Source organism: Cherax quadricarinatus, chromosome 77 (genome assembly GCF_038502225.1).
Source record: "Cherax quadricarinatus isolate ZL_2023a chromosome 77, ASM3850222v1, whole genome shotgun sequence".
Classification (NCBI taxonomy): Eukaryota; Metazoa; Arthropoda; class Malacostraca; order Decapoda; family Parastacidae; genus Cherax; species Cherax quadricarinatus.
Genome location: NC_091368.1, coordinates 5,710,119 through 5,733,630, shown reverse-complemented (window position 1 = coordinate 5,733,630; position 23,512 = coordinate 5,710,119). Strand labels below are relative to the sequence as shown.

General features: G+C 37.4%; 1 protein-coding gene across 1 annotated transcript in view; it reads right to left on the bottom strand.

Moving 5' to 3' along the window:
• Window positions 1-263: 263 nt before the first annotated feature.
• Window positions 264-23,512, bottom strand: part of LOC128702007 (chymotrypsin-like elastase family member 2A) — a 51,409-nt gene continuing 28,160 nt past the window's right edge. Inside the window, exons 2-6 of the mRNA XM_070101455.1 lie at window positions 20,979-21,280; window positions 15,089-15,195; window positions 8,544-8,719; window positions 2,994-3,295; window positions 264-585 (exon numbers count right to left, since the gene is read on the bottom strand). Coding sequence (XP_069957556.1) covers window positions 418-585; window positions 2,994-3,295; window positions 8,544-8,719; window positions 15,089-15,195; window positions 20,979-21,280 — 1,055 coding nt within the window. The 3' untranslated portion in view covers window positions 264-417. The remainder of the gene's footprint in view (window positions 586-2,993; window positions 3,296-8,543; window positions 8,720-15,088; window positions 15,196-20,978; window positions 21,281-23,512) is intronic.

Below are 23,512 nucleotides of genomic sequence, written 5' to 3'. Positions count from 1 at the left end.
ACTGTTGACCTCTACGGATTTAGTGCCTGCCCAAGAATATAATAAAATAATAATAATAATAATAATAATAATAATAATAATAATAATAATAATAATAATAATATTATTATTATTATTATTATTATTATTATTATTATTATTATTATTATTATTATTATTATTATTACTATTATTAAAATAATAATAATATTATTATTAATAATAATCATAAAAATAATAATAATAATAACAATTATTATTATAATAATCTAGAGCTTCGGGGCAAGCTTCACCTGTCTCTCTACGACCATCAGGTGGTGCCAGCGCCATCCGACTCACTGGTCACAGACCGGTATCTCACTTCCAACACTCAGGATCGAGCCTTCTACCCGAATGATCCACGCGAGTTTAGTGCTCTACTTAGTGACTATAACTGGATCATCTGTGGATCCTCATCTGTTGTTTGATCCAAGGCAGGTAGTAGGTGATGCGGGTATAGACATCCGGGAAGCCAGGCTTGGCACATCCGGAGCCAAATGATGTCACTCCGGCTAGGTACCAGCGGCCATCCCTCATGTTGCACTGTAGGGGACCACCGGAGTCACCCTGGGGGAGGGAGATGAGAGGCGAAGTGATACCTAACTCTACCTGGGTCAGTATTCCTATCTAATAAATAATAATAAACTTTTAACATCAAATTTTAAGAAATTATATATATATAATGATCATAACAACAACAACAACAACTATTATTATTATTATTATTATTATTATTATTATTATTATTATTATTATTATTATTATTATTATTATTATTATTATTATTATTATTATTATTATTACTATATTATTATTATTATTATTATTATTATTATTATTATTATTATTATTATTATTATTATTACTATATTATTATTATTATTATTATTATTATTATTATTATTATTATTATTATTATTATTATTATTATAAAAATTCCAATCACAAGCAAAGTTAACAATGATAACTAAATTTAACTCAAGCTAAACTAACCTAATTTAACTTAATATAACTTAATCTGGTAAAGACTATTTTTCTAGTTTTCTGGAGCTAGTTTAGTTAAGTTTGGTAATGTTAGGTTAGATAAATTTGTTTTGTTAAATTGCGTTAGGTTAATAAGTTAGGTTAGGTTAGGTTAGGTTAGGCTAATAAGTTACGCTATTAAATTGTGATAGACATTTCAACTTTAAATTAGTCCAGTTCACTCTAATTCCTTCCAAAATATTTTAATTTATTCTAAGTTATTCTAATTTATTCTAATTTATTTTAGTTTATTCAGCAAAGCATTTTTCCTTTCATTATTTTTCCATCATCGAGGTAAGAAAAGAGAAAAAAAAAGAGGAGGAAACGGAAGAGGAGGATGAAGGAAAGGAGGAAGAGGAGGAGGGTACGAAGGATAAATAGGAGCTGGAAAAAGCAAAGAAGAAAAGACCAATGAGAAGAGAAATAAGAGCCAAAAGAATTTTTTATGAATATAGGAAGCCTTTCCCACCTTCTATTATATCTATCTATCTATCTATCTATCTATATATATATATATATATATATATATATATATATATATATATATATATATATATATATATATATATATATATATATATATATATATATATATATATATATATGTTTAAATATGCTTTAAATAAGGTTAATTGTGGGTTAATCTGTTGTTCATTCTGTTGTTAATATCTGTTAATAAAGCGTTTAGAAGAGATTAAATAATTATACTATTTAACTGTGACATATATTCCAGAGTTAAAGACTGTGTTATTGTTGTTCAGAGTGTTGTATGTTCTCAACACTAGAGATAAACACTGTCTTGTTGTTGTGTTAGTTGTCCTCAAAACCCCAGTTAAACGCTCTGGGTTCTTGTTGTTTGTGGTCCTTCCCTTCCACACAGTGTAAGAGTTAAAAGTATTGCAATATATTGCTAATACACAGATGTTGGATACAGAGCGTATTGATTAATTAAGCTGATGTCTATCAGTGTCTGGACCACCTGCCTCCCCTTTTCATTTATAAAAGAATCTTCATAATAATTATTAATCCTATTAGTGAAATTCCTCTAATATGTATATATATATATATATATATATATATATATATATATATATATATATATATATATATATATATATATATATATATTTGTACCTACGAAAGAGTGGTAGTGATCAATAACAACACTGCGACTAGCCAAGGAGTCGAACCCATGCTGCTTTGGCCCGAGGAACCAAACAGTCCTCAGGATCGTGTGGTTCTGTGGGCTAGGGCGTCATGAGTTTTCGCTCACAATGAGACGGGCCAAAGCAGCATGGGTTCGACTCCTTGGCTAGTCGCAGTGTTGTTATTGATATATAGGTATACATGTTGTGTGTGTGTGTGTGTGTTTAAATTTCGTGTGTGTTTCTGCTAAAGTCTGAATGTCTATACTTACTATACAAGTCCCTACTCCATGTCCTTGCGTCTGGCCAGCACACATGTGGTAATGCTTGACAGGTATGCTATGCATCATACCATACACCTTGACGCAGTGGGTGTTATTCACCACTGGCACGGTCACCTCCTTCAGGCGGTCCTCCAGGTGGGACCCGTGGACTCTCATGCCCCAGCCCGTGGCCACGCACTTGATTCCCAGGAACGTCTCTCCTTCCAGTGGCTCCGTGTCCGGGAGGCAGATGGGCTGAACGTGATCTGTATACACCACGTTCTCACGAAGTTTCATCATGGCTGGAATACACGTCATTTTCAGGAGTCCCCACAGCTGCTTCTGCTGCTACTACTACTACTACTGTCTCTCCCAGAATGCATGCAACGAGGTATAAGACTCATGCGGGACACAGGTAGCAAGTGAGTGTTAGCAGTATGGATTTAGTTCATGCCAGCCTCCCACAGCGCCCACAAACCGCACAACAGTTGCCTTTTATGGGTGTCCCCGCCCACACTGCCCACTCCTCCAGCAGGATACTTACGATGCATGTGCCTGCCGACCCGTCCAGCACTCCAGCACACAGGTGGCCCCCTCCTAGCTTCACGAAGCCATACTGGGAGGTATTGTAAGCACCAGAACACACGCTAGTAGCCAACACCGGTACCTTGGTCTCCTGGAGGAGGGATTGCAAGGGACCTTCTTCAGTGTCCATCCTTCCCCAGCCCGTGGCGAAGCACCGGAGGCCCTCGAAGGAGAAAGTGCGAAGTTCGAGGGAGTCTGGCAGGCAGATAGGAGTGAGGGCGGGGTAGCCCACACTCGGCAAGTGTCGCAACTTGAAAAGCGCTGCGGAAGCGGACACTAAATTAGTTATCCCTCTCCAGAAAACTCCCACACTCAAACAAAGTGAAACACATCTACTAAGGTTAGAGTCTCCCTTCCAAAAACAATAGTGATGCAGCACTTAAAAGACTAGAGATGACACTTTCCAGAACAAGGTTTACTGAAACGACGTTTCGATCAACAGAGACCTTCATCAAGTCATGACCTGATAAAGCTCTATAGAAATAGAAAAGTTACCCAATAAAGTCCTGTTTTCTGCAACATTTGTCTTCTCTTCCTTCTAAGAGACAAGAATGTTAGATATGGAGTGAAAAAATGATAAACGGAAGCACAACAGAAGGACAGATAGCAGAAGACTATGTTCTTCACCCCGAGGCTATCTGCAGAGCAAGACAGCAGCGGAGAAAGAAACATTAGAAAGTAGGTATCTTCTAAGAGACAGCAGAGTGACAGCACATACACAAGGTGTCTGCAAGTCCTATCTAGAGTGACGTCGTTAATTCTTACGAGATATAAGTGAAAATCATCTTGCGAAAAGCTATAAATAGACGGTGAAGTCTGTGACTCGTGAGGATAGACACTACTGAGATTCAGCAAGATTGAAATTCAAAGAGACTGAGAGTCAGAGGAACTGACAGTCAGCAAGACTGACAGTCAGAGAAGCCGTCTATCAACAATACATAAACTGCCAGCTGTTAAACAGTATTAGAAGGCTGAAAGTCACAATTCCCTGGCTGGAACCATTCACAATCAACTCCCAAATTGAAACTGAAAGCTGGATGACCTTTCCGGTCCGTTCTGGACCATTTTCAAGCCGGTTGGACTGAAACATCTGTTTAACCAAAACATCTGGTTAATCAAAACATCTGGTTAACCAAAACATCTGGTTGCCAGATACTGAGTTAGTTGTGAACTGGTGTCAGCCTCTCGTCACAACACGACAGATGAAAGATGAGTTAAGTGAGTAAGTAGGTGTGTGTTTGTGTGTGTGTGTGTGTGTGTGTGTGTGTGTGTGTGTGTGTGTTTGTGTGTGTGTGTGTGTGTTTGTGTGTGTGTGTGTGTGTGTGTGTGTGTGTGTGTTAACCCTCTTACCGATGTCGTTTTGATAGTCGTTGAAGTCGTGGTGAGTCAGTATGGTGAGGACCCCGAGGACGACCTCTCGACCATCGAGGTGAGAGCGGTCGTGTTCTCCGAGAACGACTTGCCACACTGCAGCTGTTTTCGTGAAGCTGAATGCTTTACTGCAAGGAAACTGTCAAGTCAACCCTTACCCTTGTCAAGTGATTGTCAAGTGATTGTCAAGTGATTGTCAGGTGATTGCCTGTGTGTGTGTGTGTGTGTGTGTGTGTGTGTGTGTCACACTACAGAAGCGACCAGCTACGTCACGTCCAGATGTGTGAGAGAGGAATACCAGTCAGAGGAATATTTATTTTTGATATCCCCTCGAAAAGTAAAAAAAAAAATTAATAAAAATGTTAACATTTACATGACTGAACCTTCTGCCTCAACCAGAGACCTTTTTTTTATTATTAAAAAAAATCTTTAAAAAAAGGGGGGTGAAATTATGAAGGAAAAAAATACGAAATAAATAGAAAAAAGTAGAAAATTGAAAAATTGAATATAATATCATTGATATCCGTACTGGGAAGCGCCTAATTCGTAGGGGCATCATGCAGCGCCACGGGTTACTGGGGTGGGGGTAATCAGGTTCGATCGGAAGGGAAGAAGGGAAGCTCCAGTTTCTGGGATCAAGAGCCCTATACCAGCATCTAGGCACCTCTTTCCCAAGGCAGAGATGAGCTTAGATAATAAGGTCAGTTTCAATTTTCGAATGGAATTTTTTTAATAGTTTCATTATTGAACTGTAAATTAAGCAGTGAGGAAACCGTAAGTAAGTTCACTTGGCACCTTTGTGATGGGTAAGTTCACTTGGCACCTTTGTGATGGGTAAGTTCACTTGGCACCTTTGTGATGGGTAAGTTCACTTGGCACCTTTGTGACGGGTAAGTTCACTTGGCACCTTTGTGACGGGTAAGTTCACTTGTCACCTTTGTGATGCGTAAGTTCACTTGGCACCTTTGTGTTGGGTAAGTTCACTTGGCACCTTTGTGTTGGGTAAATTCACTTGGCACCTTTTGATGGGTAAGTTCAATTGGCACCTTTGTGATGGGTAAATTCACTTGGCACCTTTGTGATGGGTAAGTTCAATTGGCACCTTTGTGACAGATAATTTCCACAAATCCAGTGTGATAGATTAAATTCCAATAGATCCAGTGTAATAGATAGGTTTCAATAGATCCAGTGTGATAGATAATTTCCAATAGATCCAGTGTGATAGATAGGTTCCAATAGATCCAGTGTGATAGATAAGTTCCAATAGATCCAGTGTGATAGGTTCCAATAGATCCAGTGTGATAGATAGGTTCCAGTAGATCCAGTGTGATAGATAAGTTCCAATATATCCAGTGTGATAGATAGGTTCCAATAGAACCAGTGTGATAGATAGGTTCCAATTGATCCAGTGTGTTAGATAGGTTCCAATAAATCCAGTGTGTTAGATAGGTTCCAATAGATCCAGTGTGATAGATAAGTTCCAATAGATCCAGTGTGATAGATAGGTTCCAATAGATCCAGTGTGATAGATAGGTTCCAATAGATCCAGTGTGATAGATAAGTTCCAATAGATCCAGTGTGATAGATAGGTTCCAATAGATCCAGTGTGATAGATAAGTTCCAGTAGATCCAGTGTGATAGATAGGTTTCAATAAATCCAGTGTGATATATAGGTTTCAATAGATCCAGTGTGATAGATAGGTTCCAATAGATCCAGTGTGATATATAAAATTTCAATAGCTTCCTTGTGATAGATAAGATTTTTTTTAAATTTCAATTCTTCTATTCGAAAAAACAGATAAAATAGAACACTGAATAGAAGACGTAGCAGACTGATCTATCAGACCAGTGTGAAAAAAAATGGTCTATCAGACCAGTGTGAAAAAAAATGGTCTATCAGACCAGTGTGAAAAAGTGGTCTATCAGACCAGTGTGAAAAAAGTGGTCTATCAGACCAGTGTGAAAAAAGTTTGGTCTATCAGACCAATGTGAAAAAAGTTTGGTCTATCAGACCAATGTGAAAAAAGTTTGGTCTATCAGACCAATGTGAAAAAAGTTTGGTCTATCAGACCAGTGTGAAAAAAGTTTGGTCTATCAGACCAATGTGAAAAAAGTTTGGTCTATCAGACCAGTGTGAAAAAAGTTTGGTCTATCAGACCAATGTGAAAAAAGTTTGGTCTATCAGACCAATGTGAAAAAAGTTTGGTCTATCAGACCAGTGTGAAAAAAGTTTGGTCTGTCAGACCAATGTGAAAAAAGTTTGGTCTATCAGACCAATGTGAAAAAAGTTTGGTCTATCAGACCAGTGTGATAGACGTATATGTCAGTCAGTAATGGACTGTATATATAACATTCTTCAGTAGCAGGAATATAGAAGAAATATTAAAGGTTTCGACTCGACCTTCATCATTCTTAGAATTTCTGATCCGTGTTGAAACATTTCAAAGAAAGTCTATACTTTGAACCTTAGACTTTGAAGATGATGGGAAAGAAGAACTAAGGTTGCCAAACTTAAAGAAATTTTTATTTAAAGTCTTAAACAGTCTTAAATTCACCCTTCAAGAGAGTACCTTGAGGCAGGTAAAGTGCTCCTTATCCATGGATTTAAATCCACCCTACCCTTCCATGGATTTAAATCCACCCTACCCTTCCATGGATTTAAATCCACCCTACCCTTCCATGGATTTAAATCCACCCTACCCTTCCATGGATTTAAATCCACCCTAATCAGTCTTGAAGACTGGACTGAACACATTGGTTCCAGGCTGAGGGACTGATTACCTCAAAATCCTCGTCTTTTCCTAAAATTCTTCTCTGCATTAGACTGATGAAGCTACTGTGTGGCGAAAAGTCTCCTCATTAAATATTCCCAAATAATGCAAAACTATCTCATTCTTCAACTTGTCGGTTTTCTAAATTATTTATCACCTCCTACACACCAGCCGCTGTATGACACCCGTATGGACTCAGACCTCGAAATAATGGTAATAATTAAGCTAGAAACTATCACTGATCTTTTCGAACTTACCTGCATCGCTGTTGCAGTCGCTTAACCTTAAAACTGAACTTAGCGCTTAATAGCCACTTAGAACTTACCTTTATATATACTATAATCCTATAGCAGGATGGGAAATTGCGAAATGGACTTGAGTTGCTGGAGATACGTCGGCTAGTGACTGAACCAGAGTCTCGTTCGTTGTTAGAATTAAACGGAATAATCCCTCCACCAACTCAGAACTGTGGGTGGTGGTGCATGGTCGTTCTCGGGTGCTGGAGTGATTTAAATGGCTAATTCCCGTTAATTCCCATAGCCAATGTAATTCTGATCTATTAATATGGTGGGACAGCCTGGAAATCAGCCTGGGACACTTACTGAAGTGTGTGTCACCTTTTCAATAAGCAGATTATTCACTGAAATGTTGAGATGCTAAACATTAAATACCCCAAGGGAATTTCTTGTCTATCACATACGTGATAAATCACGTTTTTTTTTTAAGCTTAGTCATCTCCTTATTACAATCAACTTAGAATAAAGAAGAATGGAAAAGTTGAAGCTGAAGAGGGAGACTTTATTGGAATAAATGACCCAGGAGAATTGATAAGCCATGATGACCCAATAAAGCCGACTGGTATGGGTCGCATCCTGGGGACAAAACCTAATTTGCCCGAAATGGTCTGCATAACCAGGGGCTGTCTATATAATATGTCATTGATGTCAGCTATGGTCTGTATAAGTTGTGTCATGTACTTGTAGAAATAAAGATTATTATTATTATTATTATTATTATTATTATTATTATTATTATTATTATTATTATTATTATTATTATTATTATTATTAAAGCCAATCAGAGCATTTTATTTCCACTGAGATACTTAGGTTATACCCCTGGATGCCACCTACAACAGCAGACTAAGTCCCTCGGGTACCTATTGACTACCAGTTAAACAGGGACAAGCAGGTGAAACGAGACTTATCTACAAGTCTCACCCCTCCCAGGATCGAACCCAGGTCCTATATATTGTAAGCTATATGCTCTGCTACTGCTCTTCCTTCTACTTCTTATATACGGAATGAGAAAAGATACTATAAAACTTACCTGGTGGATATTAATAATCTCAGAACAGCAAAACTCACCTATATCGTTCTTGAAGTTTTTGAACCTCTCGTGGACGATGATTCTCTCCACCTTGAGAAGTGTTTCAGAGCTTCCTGGTTCCTTCTCCTCCTTCTCCTCCTCCTGTGAAGCTCCAAGATCCCTCTGTCCTACCAGGGCGGTCCACAGCGGCCCGAACGGCAGTGAGAACAGCACACTGCAATATTCCTAGTCCAACACCTGGTTCGTAATCTCTCTCTCTCTCTCTCTCTCTCTCTCTCTCTCTCTCTCTCTCTCTCTCTCTCTCTCTCTCTCTCTCTCTCTCTCTCTCTCTCTCTCTCTCTCTCTCTCTCTCTATCTATCTATCTATCTCTTTCTCTCTCTCTCCACACACACACACTCACACACACGCTAACATCTACAAAAAAACAGAATTAGTTTCTTTACCCTCGCTGCAAAAACTAAAAGCAACATGCAAGGAGGTCATTGCAAGAAGGAAAGTGGTTAACTAACTCACACATTGCTATCAACATTGTAAACATTGCTATCAACATTGAAAACATTGCTATCATCAATGAAAACATTGCTATCAACATTGAAAACATTGCTATCATCAATGAAAACATTGCTATCAACATTGAAAACATTGCTATCAACATTGAAAACATTGCTATCAACATTGAAAACATTGTAAACATTGCATATCAATCAACAATGAAAACATTGCTATCAACAATGAAAACATTGCTATCAACAATGAAAACATTGCTACCAACATTTAAAACATTGTTATCAACATTGAAAACATTGTTATCAACATTGAAAACATTGTTATCAACATTGAAAACATTGTTATCAACATTGAAAACATTGCTATCAACATTGAAAACATTGCTATCAACATTTAAAACATTGTTATCAACATTGAAAACATTGTTATCAACATTGAAAACATTGTTATCAACATTGAAAACATTGTTATCAACATTGAAAACATTGCTATCAACAATGAAAACATTGCTATCAACAATGAAAACATTGCTACCAACATTTAAAACATTGTTATCAACATTGAAAACATTGTTATCAACATTGAAAACATTGCTATCAACAATGAAAACATTGCTATCAACATTTAAAACATTGTTATCAACATTGAAAACATTGTTATCAACATTGAAAACATTGTTATCAACATTGAAAACATTGTTATCAACATTGAAAACATTGTTATCAACATTGAAAACATTGTTATCAACATTGAAAACATTGTTATCAACATTGAAAACATTGTTATCAACATTGAAAACATTGCTATCAACAATGAAAACATTGCTATCAACATTGAAAACATTGCTATCAACATTTAAAACATTGCTATCAACATTGAAAACATTGCTATCAACATTGAAAACATTGCTATCAACATTGAAAACATTGCTATCATCAATGAAAACATTGCTACCAACATTGAAAACATTGCTACCAACATTTAAAACATTGCTATCAACAATGAAAACATTGCTATCAACATTGAAAACATTGCTATCAACAATGAAAACATTGCTATCAACATTGAAAACATTGCTATCAACATTTAAAACATTGCTATCAACATTGAAAACATTGCTATCAACATTGAAAACCAGTTTTGAAAGGATCGGAGACGTTGCTTCTAATAACATTTACCTAAATTTTTGGGAAAACAATTAAAATATCTTGAAAATCCTTGTTTGTTGTACTTGTCGTTGTTGTTATTGTTGCAAATGTTTTTGTCGTTTTCGGTTGTTGGTTAATTTCTGTTATTGTAGCTGTTATTTTTGTTAATAAATTTAAAGAGGGAAAAATTATCTGACGAAAATCTTGATATTTTCAATAAATTTAAAGCAACGACGATTATGAAATTATATATAAAAAAATATTTGAAATTAAAATAAGATAAATCATAATAATTGATTATTGGTTCTTGGGGTTTCAAGTCTATCTACTACACGAGGGTCATTAAGGTTGGTTGGTTAGTTCTTGGGGTTTCAAGTCTATCTACTACACGAGGGTCATTAAGGTTGGTTGGTTAGTTCTTGGGGTTTCAAGTCTATCTACTACACGAGGGTCATTAAGGTTGGTTGGTTAGTTCTTGGGGTTTCAAGTCTATCTACTACACGAGGGTCATTAAGGTTGGTTGGTTAGTTCTTGGGGTTTCAAGTCTATCTACTACAAGAGGGTCACCTGTTCACTATAAGTCAAGAATACTAGAATATCTAAAACTAAAATTAATGTAAACTATCAGTGTACATACACTGAGAAAGATACACATCTCGGTGTATATACATTGAGAAACATTCACCTCTCAGTGTATATACACTAATACACATACACCCCTCAGTGAGGAACCAGCATCTCTCGGTATACATGCACTATGAGACATCTCCGTGTATATACACTAAAAGACATACACTTCTCGGTGTATATACACTGAGAGACATATACCTCTCAGTGTATATATATCCTCTGCATATATGTACATTCTTAGCCACTTTCAAAAGATAATGAACCACTTGTCAAATACTTCTCACTGCTGACACACACAAAGGGATATTTTTCATATAAATGAATACTTCTCATATCAAAAAAAAAAACATCCAATAAAGGAATATGAGAAATATGCCTCATATAAAGTAATATTCCTTATAAAATTTCAGTTTGACTCTGGCAAGAGATGAAGGTTCAGTTCTGTAAAGCTGAGAAAAAAACTATGGAACCCGGTCTGAAAAGTACAGCAAGTAAAGTTATCTTGAGGTATGAAAGTTATCTTGAGGTATGAAAGTTATCTTGAGGTATGAAAATTATCTTGAGGTATGAAAGTTATCTTGAGGTATGAAAGTTATCTTGAGGTATGAAAATTATCTTGAGGTATGAAAGTTATCTTGAGGTATGAAAATTATCTTGAGGTATGAAAGTTATCTTGAGGTATGAAAGTTATCTTGAGGTATGAAAATTATCTTGAGGTATGAAAGTTATCTTGAGGTATGAAAGTTATCTTGAGGTATGAAAGTTATCTTGAGGTATGAAAATTATCTTGAGGTATGAAAGTTATCTTGAGGTATGAAAATTATCTTGAGGTATGAAAGTTATCTTGAGGTATGAAAGTTATCTTGAGGTATGAAAATTATCTTGAGGTATGAAAGTTATCTTTAGGTATGAAACTTATCTTGAGGTATGAAAGTTATCTTGAGGTATGAAAGTTATCTTGAGGTATGAAAATTATCTTGAGGTATGAAAGTTATCTTGAGGTATGAAAGTTATCTTGAGGTATGAAAGTTATCTTGAGGTATGAAAGTTATCTTGAGGTATGAAAGTTATCTTGAGGTATGAAAGTTATCTTGAGGTATGAAAGTTATCTTGAGGTATGAAAGTTATCTTGAGGTATGAAAGTTATCTTGAGGTATGAAACTTATCTTGAGGAATGAAACTTATCTTGAGGTATGAAAGTTATCTTGAGGTATGAAAGTTGTCTTGAGGTATGAAAGTTATCTTGAGGTATGAAAATTATCTTGAGGTATGAAAGTTATCTTGAGGTATGAAAGTTATCTTGAGGTATGAAAGTTATCTTGAGGTATGAAAGTTATCTTGAGGTATGAAAGAAGGAAGTATATATGTAAATGTGGTTTAGAACCGGGAATGGAATGAAATGGGAATGTATTAAAATGGGAATGTATTTCAAAGGAATGAGTTCAAATTGGTATGTATTAAAAACAGAAAATGTCTTAAAACTGAAATGATTTAGTGAAAGGGAATGTCATAAATATTGTATATATATATATATATATATATATATATATATATATATATATATATATATATATATATATATATATATATATATATATATATATATATATATATATATATATATATATATATATATATATATATATATATATATATATATATATATATATATATATATATATATATATATACATTATCAAAAATCGCATCCACTCTGGGTTTAATTCTCCTGCTTAACCTACAGATAAGACAAGAACAAACGTTTTCATTAGTTCAACATTTCGCTCTGTACAGAGCTCTTTCATGACATTATTAAGCTCTTCTTAGAGTAAAGATTTACAGTTGCAAGAATTTATTTGTGCCTCTTTAATTGTTTGCAGTGGGCCTGTTTATTAATTTAAATTTACAGGTTTTCAATAATCGTATATATATGTTTGTACCTAGAAAAGTAAGAATACAGGATTTAATTATTATTATTATTATTATTATTATTATTATTATTATTATTATTATTATTATTATTATTATTATTATTATTATTATTATCATTATTATTATTATTATTATCATTATTATTATTTAGAAGTTAAAAACAGATAATAATAATCCACATAGGAATAAGTCAGGTTGCTTGACTTTATTTTGTTACACTAATTTAAATATATACAATGTACTTTTTGATGTGCCTATAGCCTGTTTATCCTCAATACCTAGTAGAATGGCCTGAGCTTGCTACCATCTGTAGCTCACAAGACTGCCATCCCCACGAGCCCGTTTGGGGCTGGGCACATGGCAGACCAGAGGCCTAGCTTTTCCCTACGAGCCCCGTGAGGGCGGGGACTGTGGCTAGGCCTGGAGACACTTGGTCCCAAAGATGAGGGGGTACTTGTACCTCCTCCCATGGGAGACCTAGGTCTCGAGATGCTCCCCAGATAGGGAGCCAAGGCCGGGTCACCACTCTTGGAAAAGACCCAGGTCGGGACAGTACCGGCGAATAAAAAAAATCCTCAATACCGGTGGTCTGGTGGCTAAAACTCCCGCTTCACACACGGAGGGCCCGGGTTCGATTCCCGGCGGGTGGAAATTCCGACACGTTTCCTTACACCTATTGTCCTGTTCACCTAGCAGCAAATAGGTACCTGGGTGTTAGTCGACTGGTGTGGGTCGCATCCTGGGGGACAAGATTAAGGACCCCAATGGAAATAAGTTAGACAGTCCTCGATGACGCACTGACTTTCTTGGGTTATCCTGGCTGGCTAACCCTCCGGGGTTAAAAATCCGAACGAAATCTTATCTTATCTCTTAAAAATAATACATTCGCCAACATAAATAAAATAAGGGAGTTATGGTCAATAAAGACCGAGGGCTTTAGAGAATGGACAGGAATCAGCATAAGAGAAAGCGACTAAATTTTAGTAAGACTCGCCAAAATTCATATGACAACCATTGGAATAAACCAAGAACAGAGAGCAACAATAAATTCCTATCTGGGATAAACCAGCGGATGCTTATTTAATTAATATCTCATCTTTTGACAGTGACTCGTGTCAGGACATAATTTTAAAGAAATAATACAAGCGATTGACCTAATTTGTCCGAAATGCTCTGCATAATAAGGGGCTTTCTTTACGGTAAGTTATTGATGTCAGCTATGGTCTGTATAACTTGTACATATACTTATAGAAATAAAGAATTTATTATTATTATTATTATTATTATTATTATTATTATTATTATTATTATTATTATTATTATTATTATTATTATTATTATTATTATTGAAATAAGTCACTTTGACTTTTTTTTAGATTATTCTGGGTATTTTAAACATATGTTAGTTAGTTTATTCAAGCACAGGTACACATAAATACAGTTACATAGATTATCATATATAACAGCATATGTGTAGAGAACCTACGATAATCCAAAACAGTCAGACAAATCGAATTATTTCCATGGGGGTTCTTTAAATCCTATAAGATATAAAGATATTTTATTCCTTATAATATGAAAGCGGAAGGTCTCGGCCAGATGACTAAAAGCTCCATCTATGGGTCATCATATGATTAAAACCTGGTGTTAGGAAACACTTGTCGTGTTTCCTGACAAACCTAATACCTACCTACCTAACATATGGATAAAAATAATCTCCCAAATGTATATACCCTGTGAGACATATAACTGCGTATACACATCCGTATGAGAGATTTTTATATAAAAATATATGAAAAATGGGGAGGTTAGCAACCCAGGAGAAACCCGTGAAAGCCAAGCAGAGGGGCTTATTTCCAGGGGAATCGTTACGATCTCCCTAAGGATTTCATGGGAGTCCTTCGATCCTTCCCAGGATGCCACCCACAGGAGTCAACCTAACTAGTGAGTTCCTGTTCACTGCTAGGTGAACATGGCAGCAGGTGTTAGGTAACATGTTCAGGTTTCTTGCTGATCTGTAGTTAACTATAATAATAATAATGATAATAATAATAATAATAATGAGATGTAACGAGCAGACTCAAGGAGCTACAGACTGATGGTCCTTCAATAAAGTGCCTTGAAGTGCTCTTGATCCAAGGAATTGAAGCTATCAAATACCACGGGCGGGGTTAGAACCCGTGTCATTACGATTTCGTGAGTCAATTGAAGCTATCCTCTGTTTCTCCCTGCATCGTTCAGTGTTCTAAGTGCTTTCTCACCTCTCATCATTCTCATCTTCCATCATTCTCACCTATCATCTTTCTCACCTAGAATCATTCACTGTTTATGCCACTTGTATGTAAGATTGGAATAATCTACTCACTTATTGATGCAGTGGGCAGCAGTGACCACCCATCGTTGGTCTATCAACACACCGCCGCACCAGTGACCTATCCGGCCCCATCTCGGGTGTACCAGCTGCAGCGACACCTGTGTAGATGGAGGCAACATGAACAGGTGTGGCTGAGAGAGGGAGGGAGAGGTATGACAGCTGGGCAAATATTTTTATTAGAGGGTTTGGGTTTGATAAGGACCTGCCTAGTATGGGTCAGTAGGCCTTCTACAGTGTTCCTCCTTTATGTTCTTATGCTCTTAAGGAACAGGTGTTAGCCGAGAGATAGAGGCACAGGTGTGACTGTAACATGGAGGAACAGGTGTAAGAGATCAAGGAGCAGGTGTTAGTTGACAGATGTAAGTCCAGGTGTGGCTGAAGACCCGACTGTGTTGCAGCATGTAACCCACACATCTGGCAACTGTTGCAAATGTTACTTTTTTCAACCCATTGTGGAACAGAAGTGATAATCGTGCATAACTGAACGTATCCTCGTTATTTACTGCCCCTCGTTGCCAGAGATATATGGAAGTACACAAGAGTACATGGGAATAACGAGAGTACATGAGAGTGCGAAGGTTATTACCTTTGTACTCTCAGGAGGCAGAAGACTTAATGCATCTTTAGTACACCTTTCAAAATCTATTACAAATCTTCGTTTTTAATAGATCAACTACAATAGAAACTCGATTTAATAGACCAATAGAGAGGAAAGACATGCTGATAGTGGAAGTTGTGAAAACTGAAGAGATTCTTATGCTATCAGCTGAGAAGAGCTGTCTACTTCTACTGAAATTAAGAACTATTGTACGTAGACTGAAGTTTATGGCGTACTAAGTGGGTGTAGGAGCCAAGATAGTGATTGGGGTTTCAACCTTATCGACTACACGAGTCACTGAGGATGCACGGTATTCTTTTCAACACCAACAGTAGTGGTAGTTGTAGTAGTAGTAGTAGTAGTAGCAACAATAAAAGCAGCAGCAGTAGTAGTAGTGGTGGTGGTGGTGACAGTTCTGGTTTAGTAGTAGTTGTAGTAGTAATAGTAATTATAGTAGCATTAGTAGTAGTAGTGGTACTAGTAATAGTAGTAATAGCAGTGAAGGACGCCCTCCTTATACATTATATAATAGCGGTCAAAAGTATGTGCAAAATAGGCACTGGTGAAGAATATAAATCAGTTGGGCAAAACGCTTCGCCATTGACAAGTCACACATGAGCGACAAAAACAGAGAAGACCCGAAAACACGTGTAACATGATATTTAACAGTGGCTTCTCAGGTGTTAAGTGTTACGTTGAAACATGACAAGCATGACATATATGAATATTGACATATTCCCTGACATGACAAGTGAGGAAGAATGACATGACATGTTTTGACACATTTGACGTAACACCCATGACATGACGGAAAAAGCAGTGTCATCTCACGTGACATATGAAAACGTAACGTCACGTCACAAATTGACATCTCGTTTATAAATTTTTAAAGACTTCTAGCTTGGACTTTTGGGTTTCAACTCTATCTATTAGACGAGAGTTTTCAGGGCTGCATGTCACCTATACACCACCAGTGAAAAATATTTTAATACCTAATGTTCGACTTAGGCTCTCCTTGTATACATACCAGAATATACACATCGCTAAGTATACATCAAAGTTTACTCATCAGAATACATTCAAGAGTTTTCAAAATGTCTACTTCAATTTCTATCTTCTATTCATTACTTCTGTTACATTTTCTAAATGGAGATCCGGATTGCTTCACTCATCTATTTCAAAAATCTTCAAATACAAACTGGTTCAATTTGTTTCATTATTTTTCGTAAGTCTCCCGCATCTGTTATTAAATACTTTTTGTTTCCTCTAATTCTGGCTTTTGGAATAAATTCTTTGATTCCAGTTGTATATATTTTGCAGAATTATATTTTTTATTATCTGGCCATTCCAAAAAAAAATATTATTATTTTTTAAATAGTTTTAACTCAACTACTTTTTTGGCAATGAATTTGATGAATAAAATAGCGTATTGTGACAACGTTTCGCCCAGTGTAAAGCTTCAGCAGTCTCTACATTTCGCTCTGTATAGACGTTTATCAGGCGAAACCTCGACACAGTCAGAACTCTCTTCGTATCTATGTCTTCCCATCAGTGTAGATAATCTTGCATCCTGTCTCCAGTGGAACTAGAGGAGCGAAATGTGACTTAGAAAAATGAAGCAGCCACAGGTACGAGAGGTCTGGTACAACACCAGTTCTGACGAAGAGGACAATACATTGGTCACTGAGGTTGTATGTCACCTACCACCAGTCAAGAATACTTTAATACCTAATACAGGATTAAAGTAAAGTCAGTGAGTATACACCAAGAGACATACATCTTTTGATGTGTATACACTGAGAAACATACACATCTCTGTGTACATATCCAGTCGAATAGACCTACTTGAATACCTAATACAGCGATAAAGGTAAACTCTCAGTGTGTATACATAAAGAGACATACATCTTTTGGTGTGTATACACTGAGAAACATACACATCTCGGTGTACATATCCACTCTAATAGACCACTCAATCTATTTCTTTATCATCAAAATTCTTATTTAAGTGACTTTCACTTTTCATGGTCACTTTACGGTAAGGCTTTTTCTTACTTATTACGAAGCCAATCATTTATCTTGTAAAAAGTCTTCTCTCGCAATAAGGTTAATGAGGTTTCAAGCCCATCTACTTCACCAAGGTTATTAAGGCTGACCGCAATCTTTTTCTCACCACCAGTCAAAAATACTTTGAACCCTGAAATAGGGGTTAGAATACACTCTCAGTGTATACACACTGAGTGAAATACACTTCTCAGTGTATACACACTGAGTGAAATACACCTCTCAGTGTATACACACTGAGTGAAATACACCTCTCAGTGTATACACACTGAGTGAAATACACCTCTCAGTGTATACACACTGAGTGAAATACACTTCTCAGTGTATACACACTAAGTGAAATACACCTCTCAGTGTATACACACTAAGTGAAATACACCTCTCAGTGTATACACACTGAGTGAAATACACTTCTCAGTGTATACACACTAAGTGAAATACACCTCTCAGTGTATACACACTAAGTGAAATACACCTCTCAGTGTATACACACTAAGTGAAATACACCTCTCGGTGTATACACACTGAGTGAAATACACCTCTCAGTGTATACACACTGAGTGAAATACACTTCTCAGTGTATAAACACTGAGTGAAATACACCTCTCAGTGTATACACACTGAGTGAAATACACTTCTCAGTGTATATATCCTGTATTCTGAGGTGTACTTGTAGTTACACAGGTATGGAACTGTATTCTCAAAATATCAAGAACCATAACAACATTTGTACGAAAAAGAAGACAATGAAGAAACTTCTGAAGAAGACAATAAAGAAACTTCTGAAGAAGACAATAAAGAAACTTCTGAAGAAGACAATAAAGAAACTTCTGAAGAAGACAATAAAGAAACTTCTGAAGAAGACAATAAAGAAACTTCTGAAGAAGACAATAAAGAAACTTCTGAAGAAGACAATAAAGAAACTTCTGAAGAAGACAATAAAGAAACTTCTGAAGAAGACAATAAAGAAACTTCTGAAGAAGACAATAAAGAAACTTCTGAAGAAGACAATAAAGAAACTTCTGAAGAAGACAATAAAGAAACTTCTGAAGAAGACAATAAAGAAACTTCTGAAGAAGACAATAAAGAAACTTCTGAAGAAGACAATAAAGAAACTTCTGAAGAAGACAATAAAGAAACTTCTGAAGAAGACAATAAAGAAAGTTCTGAAGAAGACAATAAAGAAACTTCTGAAGAAGACAATAAAGAAACTTCTGAAGAAGACAATAAAGAAACTTCTGAAGAAGACAATAAAGAAACTTCTGAAGAAGACAATAAAGAAACTTCTGAAGAAGACAATAAAGAAACTTCTGAAGAAAACAATAAAGAAACTTCTGAAGAAGACAATAAAGAAACTTCTGAAGAAGACAATAAAGAAACTTCTGAAGAAGACAATAAAGAAACTTCTGAAGAAGACAATAAAGAAACTTCTGAAGAAGACAATAAAGAAACTTCTGAAGAAGACAATAAAGAAACTTCTGAAGAAGACAATAAAGAAACTTCTGAAGAAGACAATAAAGAAACTTCTGAAGAAGACAATAAAGAAACTTCTGAAGAAGACAATAAAGAAACTTCTGAAGAAGACAATGAAGAAACTTCTGAAGAAGACAATAAAGAAACTTCTGAAGAAGACAATAAAGAAACTTCTGAAGAAGACAATAAAGAAACTTCTGAAGAAGACAATGAAGAAACTTCTGAAGAAGACAATAAAGAAACTTTCATAAAGACAAAAGATGCACTTTTTTGTATTACTAAACAAAAACAAAACTTTGTATAGAAAGAAGAAGATAATGAAACTTGGAGCAAACAAATAGTGAAACAGATTCTAGTAGGTTAGGTTAGGTTAGGTTAGGTTAGGTTAGGTTAGGTTAGGTTAGGTTAGGTTAGGTTAGGTTTGGTTAGTTTAGGAAATATTCAGGAAACAGGACAAGTGTTTCCTGAGCGGGTCTTAAGTCATATGATGACCCATAGTTGAAGCATTTGGTCATCTGATCGAGGCCTTCCAGTGGCTTATCCCTCCACCCCTTTAAAAATTTAAGTTAAAATTATACCCTGTAAATTCTAACTTCTAGTAACAGTGAACTTCTAGTAGTATTGAACTTCTAGTAGCAGTGAACTTCTATTAGCAGTGAACTTCTAGTAGCAGTGAACTTCTATTAGCAGTGAACTTCTAGTAGCAGTGAACTTCTAGTAGCAATGAACTTCTAGTAGCAGTGAAATTCTATTAGCAGTGAACTTCTAGTAGCAGTGAACTTCTAGTAGCAGTGAACTTCTAGTAGCAGTGAACTTCTACTAGCAGTGAACTTCTAGTAGCAATGAACTTCTAGTAGCAGTGAATTTCTAGTGGCAGTGAACTTCTACTAGCAGTGAACTTCTAGTAGCAGTGAACTTCTAGTAGCAATGAACTTCTAGCATCAGTGAAATTCTAGCAGCAATGAACTTCTAGCAGCAGGGAACTTCTAGTAGCAATGAAGTTCTAGCAGCAGTGAACTTCTAGTAGCAGTGAACTTCTAGTACCAGTGAACGTCTAGCAGCAGTGCACTTCTAGTAGCAGTGAACTCCTTCATAAGTACAATAAAAAACGTTACAGCTAATAATATCTTGTCGACCTCGAGGAAGTTTAATAATGAAGCGTTATCTCAGTTATTCTTGCCTTGACAGCTCCAAGAGTGGCTTGAAATAATTTGAATATTTTTGAGAGTCTTGAATCACTTATAATCTTACCCAATTTGTCTTGCTATTGACTTAAGTTTCTCTGTTTAAGGTCATAACTGCATTTCGTTACCTTCCTGTCAACGCTATACAGTGGTATACAATACCGCATCTGCCACTGTCTTCTGTTTATGCATTTATTGTGTTGATAAAGTCAGTGGGTGTTACCTGCCACGGCTTGTGTTGATACAGTCACTGGATGTTACCTGCCACGGCCTGTGTTGATAAAGTCAGTGGGTGTTACCTGCCACGGCCTGTGTTGATAAAGGCAGTGGGTGTTACCTGCCACGGCCTGTGTTGATAGTCAGTGGGTGTTACCTGCCACTGCCTGTGTTGATACAGTCATTGGGTGTTACCTGCCACGGCCTGTGTTGATACAGTCAGTGGGTGTTACCTGCCACGGCCTGTGTTGATACAGTCATTGGGTGTTACCTGCCACGGCCTGTGTTGATACAGTCAGTGGGTGTTACCTGCCAAGGCCTGTGCTGATACAGTCATGGATGTTACCTGCCACGGCCAGGCTCCTGGCTTGCTCTCCTTCCCTCCGACGATGCGTCCCGTTGATGTATCGTCAAAAACCATCATGCGGTTGTTGGTACGAGAGCGCTCAGTCGTGTCCCCTCCCGCTGCGCCTCCGTCAGCCTCCGCGAAGTAGGGTGACCCATCCCAAGACGCGTCTTCGAAGTAAGGTTGAGTGGCGGACTTCGAGTCCCCGATGGCTCGTTGTCGCTCCCGCAGAACCATATCACCCAGGTCCTGCTCTGGCCTCCGAGGCTGCCTGTGTCTGTTGAACTTACTAACGCCACACTCTGTAACAGTGACAGAATGACAAATATTAGAGTAGAGAACACAGAAGATGAGGAACACAGACAGGTGTAGAGTCAAAGCAAGAATGATACACATAAATCATAAATGGAAATAGAGAGCGGAGGAAAAAAACTAAGACAAAACACAAAGGTGGTGATGAGACACAGATATACACACAAAGCAGAGATGAGACACAGATATACGCATAAAGCAGAGATGAGACACACAGATGTACACACAGAGCAGAGATGAGACACACAAGAAAGAGACGGAGAGAATAAACACACAAAGAAATAGAGAAAGATGAGAGGAATGGAAAAATTACTGTCACTAAGCTAATCTAAACACACACAAAGACTATCGGCAATTGCTGAGAACATAACTCAGCAACCACTGAGGAACATAACTCAGCACCCACTGAGGAACACAACTCAGCAACCACTGAGGAACATAACTCAGCAACCACTGAGGAACATAACTCAGCAACCACGGAGGAACATAACTCAGCAACCACTGAGGAACATAACTCAGCTACCACTGAGGAACATAACTCAGCAACCACTGAGGAACATAACTCAGCTACCACTGAGGAACATAACTCAGCTACCACTGAGGAACATAACTCAGCAACCACTGAGGAACATAACTCAGCTACCACTGACTAACATAACTCAGCGACCACTGAGGAACATAACTCAGCAACCACTGAGGAACATAACTCAGCTACCACTGATTAACATAACTCAGCAACCACTGAGGAACATAACTCAGCTACCACTGAAGAACATAACTCAGCTACCACTGAATAACATAACTCAGCAACCACTGAGGAACATAACTCAGCTACAACTGAATAACATAACTCGGCAACCACTGAGGCACATAATTCAGCAACCACTGAAGAACATAACTCAGCAACCACTGAAGAGCATAAAACGGAAGTCGCTGAGAAACACAACTCAGCAACCACTGAGAAACACAACTCAGCAACCACTGAGAAACATAACTCAGCAACCACTGAGAAACACAACTCAGCAACTACTGAGAAACACAACTCAGCAACCACTGAGAAACATAACTCAGCAACCACTGAGAAACACAACTCAGCAACCAATGAGAAACATAACTCAGCAACCACTGAGAAACACAACTTAGCAACCACTGAGAAACACAATTCAGCAACCACTGAGAAACACAACTCAGCAACCATTGAGAAGCATAACTCAGCAACCACTGAGAAACACAACTCAGCAACCACTGAGAAACACAACTCAGCAACCACTGAGAAACATAACTCAGCAACCACTGAGAAACATAACTCAGCAACCACTGAGAAACACAATTCAGCAACCACTGAGAAACACAACTCAGCAACCACTGAGAAACATAACTCAGCAACCACTGAGAAACATAACTCAGCAACCACTGAGAAACACAACTCAGCAACCACTGAGAAACACAACTCAGCAACCACTGAGGAACACAACTCAGCAACCACTGAGAAACACAACTCAGCAACCACTGAGGAACACAACTCAGCAACCACTGGAGAACTGAAGGTGTTAAGGAAGTGGGAGGCAGCAGACAATTCCACACTGATAGTTGTGTGAGGCAGCAGACAATTCCACACTGATAGCTGTGGGAGGCAGCAGACAATTCCACACTGATAGCTGTGGGAGGCAGCAGACAATTCCACACTGATAGCTGTGGGAGGCAGCAGACAATTCCATACTGATAGCTGTGGGAGGCAGCAGACAGTTCCACACTGATAGCTGTGTTAGGCAGCAGACAATTCCACACTGATAGCTGTGGGAGGCAGCAGACAATTGCACACTGATAGCTGTGGGAGGCAGCAGACAATTCCATACTGATAGCTGTGTTAGGCAGCAGACAATTCCACACTGATAGCTGTGGGAGGCAGCAGACAGTTCCACACTGATAGCTGTGGGAGGCAGCAGACAGTTCCACACTGATAGCTGTGGGAGGCAGCAGACAGTTCCACACTGATAGCTGTATGACACATCAATGACATTCAACCTCCGTGAGAATAATAATAACCATAACATCAACGCAAATAACAATTTCATTAATACACTTGCTAAGACACTTTTGCTAAGACACTCTCGTTAAGACACACTCTTGCTAAGATACACTTGAGGCTTTCACCTTTGACTCTCAGAGAGGCACTTTCTCCTCTGTTCACGTTGCTCTATATTTCAATTAGTCAGGTGGGA